Here is a 12,245-nt window from a genome sequence, read left to right as displayed (position 1 = left end):
AGTAGCATTTGTGTATGTGTGGTAGTGTTTCTGTTCCTGCTGCTTCGGCACATTTTTCTCGTTAATTAGCTGTCAGTTTCTGACACAGTTTTCTTTACATATTTTCCTCGCTGTTTCCATGAGTTACCACTGATTTCCCACTTGATGTTCAGTGCTGTAACTAAAGTTTAGGGTTCTTATTAAGTGTAAAAGCAATCAGCTAATACATTGAATCGTTTACAGTTTTCAGTTGAGGTTTAAAACACTGTAATTAATGTAGCTCACAATTAATCATAGGAAGCGTATGACCTCAGTGAGGAGCCAGACGACATACAAGAGAAGAAGCACAGAATTTACTGGAAAGGATTTGCCAAATATTATGTCTGTATTAATGTTTGTTGTTTGCTATGCCCTTTACCTGCTCTGTTTACAGAGTGAAATAGTTGTTTTGGCCTAGTTTGAACCCTAGAGAGATCTAGGGGCATGAGAATGGGTCTACTGTTTTTTTGTGCTGTGTGTGGTACTGTAAGGTACTGAGGGTTTGAGCTAATAGGGTTTTTTTGTTTTAGTCTTTTTTATTTTATTTTTTTTAAATCATTCAGCTCATTCAACATGAGGACATTCTGTTTCACTCATTTTGATGTTTTGTTTTATTTTTTTTGTTTAGATTTGGTTGTCTGTGTTTATACGTTAGCCAAAGACTAACAGTGTTTTTAAATACATATTTCTAGTGGAACCACTTAAAAAAAAAGACATGTATAAAACACATTAAATCATTAACCTTGAATCCATACATTGATGTTTTTATAACTAGTTGCGCATGCTGTTAAATGTTCATTATGGTTATTTTTCTTTGGTTCTCAATAAGCTGTTGCGCTGCCCTGTGATCAATGAAAGAAAGATTTCACACAAAAAGAATCATATTAAACAAGCCTCTGAGCAGTTTTTAAAGAAGTTGTCTAATATTAATTTTTTTGTATCTTTTTTTCTATTTAAGTAAAATAGACTATATATATGTGTGTGTGTATATATATATATATATATATATATATATATATATATATATATATATAGTCTGGGTCTTGCACACTTTTTTATGTTATTTTTTGATTGATCAGAGCTTGGGTCTTTATTGTTAGCCTTTGTTATATCTGAATATCTGAATGCAAAGCAAATATTCAGTCTAACAACCATCCCAAACAAATCCCTATGTATATATATCGCCTAGTGAGGGTTGATCTAACCCTGTTTGTATTTGTGTGTTTAAGATGTTTAAAAAGAAAAGTTATGAGTGCCTTATTTCTACACAGACATCTTCATGCCACTAGAGGGCATCATTGCTATAGGTTTAGAACAGTGTCTGGGAGTCTTGCTAAAAAAATATACCTCAAAATAGTCATAGCAATCAATGGTTGTTTGAAAGAGTTGGAGATCAGTGTTCTTGTTAACATAAGATTCTGTGATTAAGCATAAAAGACTACAAAACATTTTCATTTCCTAATAAAAAGATTTCCTTATATAAATAATTATATATTATAATATATAAGTATTATTATAATTATAATATCTTTTTAAAATTTCATAGTTATAAACATAGTTTATGAACTGAATGCTAATAATAAATTATTAATATAAAGCAATTCTAGAGTATTTCAATCAAAAGTAAATTTATTAATAGCATTACACAAATCCTTACAATTAAACTACTATAACAGAAACTGCTGTGTAAAATGAATTCTGTATGAAAGAAAAGCTTTGCTTTTTAAATGCCATGTCCTGTGTTATATATATATTGATTATGTATGTAGATGCAGAAGGAAGCTGTGTGTTTGGATATACTTTTGAATCACCACTGTAACCATAACAACTTGTTCACTTTGTTGTGGACATTTATAGTAACTAGTTCCCAGCAGTGCAGACGGAGGATCCTGTCCCAGATAAAGTTACAACTGACCTGTAGTGCATCATAGCTGGCCTCTGAAGCTATGATATATGTGTAGACACACATCAATCTTATGTGCAAATTTATATGCAGCTCCAAAGAAGGGTCACATAATGGCCATGTTATTACAATGGTGAGTGTGTTATGAGTCAAAACTGACCCAGTGGATTTTATCTGCTTTTCTGAATATGGGCCAGAAATGACACAATTGCAGCCAATTCTGTATTTTATTTCTGGGACAAAATTGTCTGGCTGTAAAATTACAGTTTTTCCAAAGTTGTACATTGGTTGAGCTTTGGGCAGGAAGTATTAAGCAATACAGTATACCCAAAATGTTTTAGAAAATATGTAACAAACAAAGTATAATCAATTTAACTGTATTTCTTTCCTATTAAATATATGGACAGGATGGAGAGAGGGATTTATTATGATATTACTTACTATTGGGTGGCGCTCCATGGCAGCTGTGAGAAACTTAGCCAAGTATCTATGTTTTATACATTGGCAGGAAGAAAACACAGTTAATAGTATTAGTAATCCAATGTTTATCACACTGGTTACGTTTCAAAACCGCCAGCGATAAACGAAAAACCGCGATAAACGGACACCACCCCAAAAATGCTATTTTATGTATACAGTACTGTACTGTAATAACATTTTGCTTCATTTTATAATTAATAGTTATATTTTGATTTATAAGTTTTATTGTTTTAACATAAAACTCTCTAAAAACAATTTCCTAAAGTTTTTTTTTTTTGTCTATCTACAATTTAGTTATGTGGCAAATGTAATACCGCGATAAACCAGTGGGGGGCGAGATTCAAACCGCGGTAAAGCGGAGGATTACTGAATATTAATAAAGTCACAAAGTTTTCATGACCTTAGTATGCTAGTTTAATTCATATAGAATCATGCAATTCTTTTATAGATAACCTAAAAAGTTTATTTATTCTAGTCTGGGTTGTGATGGGTCACTGAACACGAGGCAACACCATGGTGGGACAAAATTGCAGAGCTCCATGAACACAAACATTTACACAATTACCATAGTTAATTAAGAGGAAATCTGAGAACCTGACAGAAACAGACATGGTACATGTGCCCTGATGCTGTGAGGCGCACTGATACCGAGTGTAGATTCAATTTAGAAGCCTTGGCAAACCCTAGACCTCTACAATTTGGTATTTTTCAGTCTTCAACATAAATCTCAGTTTTTAAAAGCAATAATCTAAGAATCATTTATAATATACAGAGCCTTTGGAAATATATTTATTAAAAAAAAAAATTTATGTAAAAGTGTACCAATATGATTTTTGCTGACACTCTGAATCTTGCAGAGAAAAACAAATACTTTCATCGCATATGTTTCTAGCTTTTGCTTGTACAGGAGAAAACTGTTGCTTTTAAAATCTATGAAAATGAAACTCCGGTATTCTTCCTGATTTATAACCAGTACATATCTATGTTGAACAGGATGTCTTGTGACAAGACTCTGCAAACATTCCACCTCTGGAGACTGAGTGCATATACTAAAAAAGGCCAAAGCCTAATCAAGGAGTGTAATCATAATCCGGAAAGAAGCAGTGGTTGAGAGGTGTATGCAACTGTCCAGCCTTCCGGATCTCTAAGCTTAGGTTTCATTCCCTTGCTTCATGCCTTGCTTACCTATCAGTATAAACATGTCCATCAACCCAGCTGTCAGCGTGCTAAAATTGGTGGCAATCAAACGCTAGGAACTGGCGCGATGCCGTGTCTCTGTATCAGCTTTCCTGGGAGGAAGCCTTGATCTGCAACACCTTTGAAGAAATTGATCTGTGAAAGAGCTCAAGGAATGAACCCACTGAGCTGTAACAGCAGGTGCTCAGAGGTTTACTCAATGGCAATAAACATTTCTGTAAGTGAAATTTTGTCACTTCCCTTGGACAAACGCTGTCTTCATTGGTATACATGCATTCACATAAGCACACTTTCCCTTGGAGATGTGGGCTAATGGTGGCTTAGCACCTGTTACTGGAAAGAAAAACTGCTTCTGTTTACATCTTATCAACTGATACTACTGAATGAAGGTTTTCATACTGGATGTGATACCCTAGCCAAACCAAACCAAGATCCTGGCATAGTGACAGAATGCTCCAGAAGCCGACTGGAGGAGCTGATGACTACTTGGATTATGCCTACTAAAAATCTTCCATATTTTAATTAACACACATGCCTTTGCTAATATAGTTTGCTGCACAGCTCACTGAGCAGTGTTTTCTGTTTTATGAATGAACACAACCCTCATGGCCCCTGTTCATCTATATTAACTTTAGACACTCACAGAAGGTGGTAGTGACAGGAGCCATTGCCTGTGAGCTCATGAACTATATCAAGAACAAGTTTCAATTTAGGCTCATTCAAGCTACATTTAGATGCAGATCTACTGTACCATGAAGATGTGTTAAAAAACACAAGGTTTGGCATGGTCTGGCATCCATGGTGGAATGTAAATGTCAATAGGTTACCACAAATAAAGTTACTCTAACAAAACAATGTTAAACCTTAGACGGAGCATTCAATGTCAATTCATCTTCACTCCAAGGGTCTGAAATGAAAACAGTACGTATGTTGAAGGGCATGGACGTATCTTGTTTCTGCAGGGATGTCCTTCATCTACATGGGTGAGGCTGCTGCAATCTATAAAGATATGATATTTCCCACTGTCAGAGTTTTATACTCCTGGGAATCCCTGCCATCCATTCTCTGGCAAAGCATTATTTCCTGTTGGCAGAGCCAAAATCTAAAAACTGCTGTGTCGTTCTATTAAAAGATATAAAAAGCATGTCTGAATTGATTGGCAGTTTTAAATCTTTTTTTTTTTTATGTATAGTAGATAGAATCAAACTATGATTGCTTTGCATTATCACCTGCACACAAGCTATATGTGGGTAAAAAAAATATTTAATAATTAGGTCCAGTTATCATTTATATTGTAGCAGTTAGAAACAGCAGTTACAAACATCATCTGCTTTTGCTAAATTGAGAAGAAATAATTTGCTTGTCATGTTACCAAAAAAACAAAACTTGCTAACTCTCCAATCCTGAAGACTTACCTGTGGCCAAGACAAATATGGTTTACAATGTGCTGGCACTAAAGATTTCTTCTGTGAATGATAAATAAGCATGAAAAGAATACAAAAGCTCAACCAGGGAAGCCAATTTTACCAGATACACTTATTACAGAAATGTATAAATAGTTGTTTGCTAGCCTGCTAATAAATATTTGTTAACAGGATATAAGTGAACATGACTGCTTTAGCATCTCTTTCTGATTGCAGCACATTCTGTTGTCATTTGTGTCCCAAATGCCAGTTACCTAATATTGACTTCTGTAAATACTATACTGTGTTTGGGGCAATAAACCTGAGGACTTGTGTTTATAGTTGAATCCTAGCTATTGTAATATTCAGTATAACTTCAGTAGTGTGAATGCACTATTTCTTAATTGTATATGTTTTTTTGTTAAGAACTTTTAAAAATATGATTATTATTATTAGACTATGCGAGTGTCCATCAAACAGGTCTCTATTAGTTTGTACTATGAAAATAAGCATTAATATAAATCACATGTGTAAGTGAATTCAGCAGTGGACAGTAATTAAGTAAATGTAATTTGTTACTGTACTTAAGTAGCTTTTTCACATTTCCATTTGGGAAGATTTTAACTTCATAACGTTCCAATGTCAAATATCTTTCTTGAAAATAACTACATTTTGTGAAATCAGTCTTCCTTTTTATTTATGATTGGATACAAACTTAACTGGTCAACCATGTAGCAAGCTACCAATCAGGGTAGCGCACTTGCTCCATTTTGAACTTGTGTTGATTGTGTTTGGTTTAAAGGCAAATGCTTCTGTACTTTTACTCAAGTGAACGTTTACAGAGAGCACTTTTGGTAATAATTTGCCTAGTAATATTTTACCTCTACTTAATCTTAACTACATGTTTTGTGTACTTCATCCACCACTGATTGAACTGCATGAGGCTTCACTGTCAGAGCTGTTGTTATAGAAATTTAATCCACATCTTCCAACCAATCAGATTAAAGAATTCAATATGACCAGAAATATTGGAAGTTATACATATACATATAATTTCTTTACAATTGAATAAATATCCTTAATCCTCTGATCAGCTTGACCCATCTTCAGCATGTACTCTCAGAACACAAGAAACTCATATGCAGTCAAACCTGTGATATACAGTACTATTCACTACAAATACAAATAAAAATCCAGAACATTGTAACTCAGTGGCTTAGTACGTAAGGTATGGCTGCTAGTATGATGAGTGGTGACTCGTTTTGCCTCATGTAGACAGTCTGTCAGTGAACACAGCAGGGTCACAAATTATCAGCAGGAAGCACATGTATGTCACTTGATGCTAGAGCCTAAACTAGGATCCGGAGTATCTACGAAATCTACGGAAGGGTCTCACAGAGGTGTGGCTCAGATTTTTTCCCTCATCTTTTGAGTAAACAAGAAACAGTTAAAGGCATTTCTGCAGAGCTCAAATAAATCCTAGCATCCTTTTCCCAAACACTCTTGAATATTTATTTTGAATAGTCAATTTCTAGCAGAACTAATCCTAAAGAAACTTACAGCAAACACGAAGAAATATAAAGAGAAATATCGCACAAAACTCTACATTCATACATAAATAATGAGATTTTTATTCTGAATATTATTCTAATGAATATTAGTGGGTTTTCCTACATAATTATTCACACTGTGTGCTCTCTTTTAAATCATCAGCCTTGCAACTTGTTCCTCATGTTCATAGCTGTAAAACCAGAGTCTGTAACTGCTGGGAGTGTTATTTTGGCTTCCTTACCATCTTGTCCTCAAATGGAGCTCAGATGCCACTCAAGCCTGAAGTTTCCATTGCCTTGATTTTTACGAGGACCTTGTGTTCACTGCTTCAGTAAATGGGAGCAAAATTGGTCTTGATATGCTTTCTCTGTGTGTTTCTTCATTTTTATTATCCATGTCAGATGTTAGGTTAATTATAAAACGGATCGCATTTCTTGGAGCATTACTTAGAATACTTTGGATATTAGTGAAAACATATGACTAAAGCAATCAGTGCATGGCCCAGTTAGCAATGCTAGCTGTTTTAACTGGTTTGCATTGTGTATTGTATACAATTATGGGACTAAACTTGTCCATAATTCCCACTGTCAGAACACAACCACAACTTAACCATGATAAAAACGCATCTCACAGCAGCACACGTTAACTGAAATGACACACATTATTGTTTAATTCGGTCCATTTTTGGCCCCGAATTCAAAAGCTGTTAAATAAATATGGGTACTTATGCTGGGATATATTGTTTGACTATGTACTTTTAATTACCATAAGTGTGCCTAAACGTAAACAAATTTAGCTTGGAATCTTGAGGGTAAGTGAGCTGCTGTTGGACACATAGTTGTCTGCACATTCTTGCATTAAAACGTTATGTAAACAGTTTAAAAAGTGTAAGGTACCATGATGCTGAAGTATTACAAAACGAAAATCTAAACTGATGTAAAATAATCAAGAACATTGCTAATTCTTTGAGCTTTTTATAAATGTCACGCATTTTGCGTCTTTAACAGCCCTCCTGAGCTAGAAAAATCAAGTCATAATCACTGTCACTGTTGTGATATCCTATTTCAGTGGCTTTTAATGAACACATGACGATCAGATTTGCCTGCTTTTTTTTTTTTTTTTTAAGAATGCCTTGGACATTCTTGGCATATATTTAATTTTTTAGCTTGCCTTAAAAAAAAAAAGCGTAACTTTTATTATAAAAGGCAATTTCTTGTGACTATGATGAAGCACAAAATGGCATTACGCCTATGTTAATATTACTATCATCACGTTTGCCATTGCTACCAACTTCACTGATAATCAACCAGCTATATGATAATATTGATTAGACACAATATCAGTTGCAAAATTTCATGTCTAAACACTCATTTCCTTAGTGACTGTCAGCTTGCTGTCTTACACAATCAAACCATTATCAAAACCAGATTGGCATGCATTGGCATTTCCTCCTAAACTATGTAAGATTTTTCTTGGCATGGTTTGTGTAAGATGAGTGGGTCACACAGCTAGTGAGTGCATGATCCCAGCTGTAGATCACTTTGGATTAAATGACATCATCTGCCAATAATTACATGCAACCATAAAAAAAAAAGTCCCAGAAAACAAGCTGTTCACAAATAATTTTTCATTTAAATATTCATTGTGGTGTTATATCAGTTTTTTAATAGGTCTGATTTTTTTCTTCACAAAAGTAAACTTGCTTCTTTTTGTAATGATCTCCAGAACTGCATCAGGTACAGTTTATTACTGAGAAACATGGTTGAAACCTATAAGTCCTAACTAAACATTACATGTATAATATAAAGGTTCTGGGGTCTGGCTTTGCCCTGGAGCTGAGCATGAGGGTTGAAAGTCGTTGCTTAGTGAGATGAGCGTTTGTTTTTCTACAGAGCAATGCACCGGCCGAGGGTCAGTTTGCCAATCATGCACAGGGTGGGCTTTGCTGTTTAAAGAGCTCGAGGTGACCGATCCGTACGTATTGCCACGTGCGCGCGCTGTCTGAAACAGTCCGGGAAAGTTTTCCGGGGGGGCACTTTCTTTTAATCATCCGACTCCTACAAAACTAATTCAGCCGCTTTCTTATTACCACATCGTAATTTGTGCCGCCACGGTAAATCGCCAGACTGGATTTGCCCGACCCTAGAAGCTGGTGGAGCGGGGGCAAATCGTGGAGGACCGAGAAGCGGTACACCCGAGGGGGCAACATGACGGCGGATTCTCCTGAGCCCGCGCACATGCCCGTGCCCACACCTGTTCACACGCCTGCCGACGGGACCGAGCGGGACGTCAGCGAGCGAGTGTTCATCAACGTGTCGGGGCTGCGCTTCGAGACGCAGCTTAAGACTCTCTCCCGCTTTCCGAACACGCTGCTGGGTGACCCGCGCAAACGCACCCGCTTCTTTGACCCGCTCCGGAACGAGTACTTCTTCGACCGGAACCGACCGAGCTTCGACGCCATCCTGTACTACTACCAGTCCGGCGGGAGGCTCCGCAGACCCATGCACGTGCCGGTGGAGATTTTCATGGAGGAGATCAAGTTTTATGAGATTGATGATGCGGTGATACAGGGCTTCATCGATGACGAAGGTCTCAGCAAAGAGGAGACGCGCCCGATGCCCACCTCCGAGTTCCAGCGGCAGGTGTGGCTCCTGTTTGAGTATCCAGACAGCTCCAGAGCAGCCCGACTGATTGCCATAATTTCAGTAATGGTCATTATAGTTTCAATCGTCATCTTCTGCTTGGAGACCTTACCAGAATTCAAAAGCTCTGGAGATGTTCCGGGCAGAAAAGCAACAGGTAACGAGACGATTGAAGAAGTTTTGCATGGCAACCCGTTCACGGACCCGTTCTTCCTCCTCGAGACGCTGTGCATCGGCTGGTTTTCCTTCGAGATGTTCATGAGGTTCATCTCGTGCCCGAGCAAGTTCGCTTTCTACAAGGACATAATGAACACGATCGACATCGTCGCGATTGTGCCGTATTTCATCACGCTGGGTCTGGAGCTCGCGGAGAACCGCGCGAACGCGCAGCAGGCCGCGTCCCTGACCGTGCTCAGAGTCGTGCGGCTCGTGCGCGTCTTCCGCATTTTCAAACTCTCGCGGCACTCCAAGGGGCTGCAGATCCTGGGCCGGACGCTACACGCCAGCATGCGCGAAATGGCACTGCTAATCTTCTTCCTCATCATTGGCATCATCCTGTTCTCCAGCGCGGTCTTCTTCGCTGAGGTCGACGACCCCGATTCGAGCTTCACGAGCATCCCGGAGTCGTTCTGGTGGGCTGTGGTTACAATGACTACAGTGGGATATGGAGACATGAGTCCCGTCACACTGGGTGGTAAAATCGTCGGTTCGATGTGCGCAGTGGCCGGTGTGCTCACCATTGCGCTGCCGGTGCCTGTCATCGTGTCCAACTTTAGCTATTTCTACCATCGAGAAACCAACCAGGATGATAACAGCACCTACACGCATGTGACCTGCGGGCGCCAGGTGACCTCGTCTGATGAGGACAACATGCCCAAGGGCGAAAGTAAAGTCACGCTTATTAAATCAGAGTGCTCAGAAAATAATAATGATGATGATGACTTACATTTCTCGATATACTGTAATTTTAATCCTGATGAATACACAGGGAAGCTGACAGATGTCTGAGCAACTCAAATAACTCAACACATTTCTAAAGTGGCATTCGAGTTCTCAGAGTGAGAGTTGGGTATTTCATTTTATCAAATATATTGCAAAAGTCATCTACTAATTTAACCAGCTCAGCCTGTGGTTTTATTTTTGGAACTAGCTGGTCAGATGAAACTGGATACTTCAGCAGGAAAAGGTATTATTTTTTTGTTTAACAATTAATGATTATGTTTTTATTTATACTCATTTGCCTGCTTGACTAATCCCTTGTATCAAATGGGTTTATTCAAAACCTCAATAACTCTTAAGCAAGTAGGTCTGTAAATGATGTCAACTTGGACATCATTTGTTTGGTGGGTAATGAGGTCAGGAGTAAAAGCTAAATAACACCAATAAATAGACAAAACATTTTGTACACATTAAATTAACGATCGTAATATTCAATTCAAACAGTTGGATTACTTTTATAAAATAAACCTGGACTGATGAGGTTTTTAGAATGTATTTTATACATAATGTGTTGTAAATTCATGAACAAAAAAAGTTGAATAACCCTTAACTCTCAGAAAAAAGTTTACCCACCCTGTCTAGGGTTAAGGTTACTATATATATATATATATATATATATATATATATATATATATATATATATATATACACATATATATATATATATATATATATATATATATATATATATATATATATATATATATATATATATATATATATATATACATATATATATATATATATATATATATATATATATACATATATATATATATATATATATATATATATATATATACATATATATATATATATATATATATATATATATATATATATAGTTACCTTTATACATACACTTACCTTCAAGGCTTCCACACCTTTGACAAGAAAATGTATAGTATTATATAGTGTGTAGGATAATGTTCATGTGCTTATAGGGTTTGTGGAATTGATCTTACAGCTGAAGGTGTCCTTGGCTTACATTAGAGGGCTGATTTATAGTCACAAGCCTAAGGCCAAAATAATGAATGTTATTACATTTGAGAACAATGTAGTCTCATAAAAACCCTGGCATAGTTAGCAAATTAAAAAACCTTTCCTTCACACTTATGTAAAACTCCAGGAACGAAAATGAGAAATGCAAAGTTTCCAGGAGAAACCAAGAGAAATGTTTATGTGAACTGAGAAAAATGAGTTACCACGTGCTTGTTGATATAAAAAAAAAAAGATATTGTAAATATGTTTGTATTAAGTTGCATTGAGGACATTGTTTACATGCAACTTAATGCTTACACTTACCGGTTACTTTATTAGGAATACCAGTGAACCTGCAAATTTCTGTCATTATCCAGGTTTGCACATTTTAGAAACTGCTGCTCTTCTTCTCTTTCATGCATATCAGTCTCCGTAGTTTGCACAGCAAGGCATGGAAAAAAATGTTGAGAAAAGTTAGGGGGAAATAGCCAAGCTGGCAGGAAGCCCACATTAACTCACATAACCACTATATTCAACTGTGGTATGCAGAAAAATATTTTAGCACACAGGACATTCAGCATGACATCAAACTTTTAGCCAGATGGACTACAACAGTCGATGGATCAAGTGTCTCTTCTGTAGTGGACAGAGGTTTATAAACAGGAAAGTTGAACAGCAGAGAACAAAAAAAAAAACAGCATACAAGTGTGGTTGACACATTTGAAATTGATATCTTAATGAACTATGTTCTGAGAGAAAATTTGGTCTTAGTATTAACATTGAGTTCTTAGTTAAGTGACTGCTGAATGTGTGTAGTATAAATTAGTCAAAGAAAATCCAGAGGACTACAGAACGTCAACTGGCGCCATCTTGTGGTCACATTGTAGTGTTGCAAGTCCTCTAGGCGCTCTTATTCAGGTAAACACAGTTGATTTACTCAGGAATTTTTTTTTTTTTTTTTAACTTAACTGAACCTGTAAAATAATGTATATGTAATGTTCTTCATGTATTTGTAGATGATCTGTCATGCTTCCATGAAACTTGCAACCGTTTTAGCAATTACAAAATACA

The 12,245-nt window shown here is 36.7% G+C and overlaps 1 protein-coding gene across 1 annotated transcript; it reads left to right on the top strand.

The window, feature by feature from the left end:
- The first annotated feature begins 8,100 nt into the window (after window positions 1–8,100).
- Window positions 8,101–10,753, top strand: LOC124385599 (shaker-related potassium channel tsha2-like). Its single transcript, XM_046848754.1, has one exon. It carries the CDS (start codon window positions 8,760–8,762, stop codon window positions 10,200–10,202), a length of 1,443 nt encoding a protein of 480 aa, XP_046704710.1. The 5' UTR covers window positions 8,101–8,759; the 3' UTR covers window positions 10,203–10,753.
- Window positions 10,754–12,245: the final 1,492 nt, after the last annotated feature.

Source organism: Silurus meridionalis, chromosome 5 (genome assembly GCF_014805685.1).
Source record: "Silurus meridionalis isolate SWU-2019-XX chromosome 5, ASM1480568v1, whole genome shotgun sequence".
NCBI classification, from domain to species: domain Eukaryota; kingdom Metazoa; phylum Chordata; class Actinopteri; order Siluriformes; family Siluridae; genus Silurus; species Silurus meridionalis.
The sequence above is the reverse complement of the archived record's forward strand: the minus strand, read 5'-3'. Positions and strand labels throughout refer to the sequence as shown.

What these genes read in the sequence shown, in the direction of transcription:
- LOC124385599 (XM_046848754.1), top strand. Translation starts at nt 8,760, where the DNA reads ATGACGGCGGATTCTCCTGAGCCCGCGCACATGCCCGTGCCCACACCT.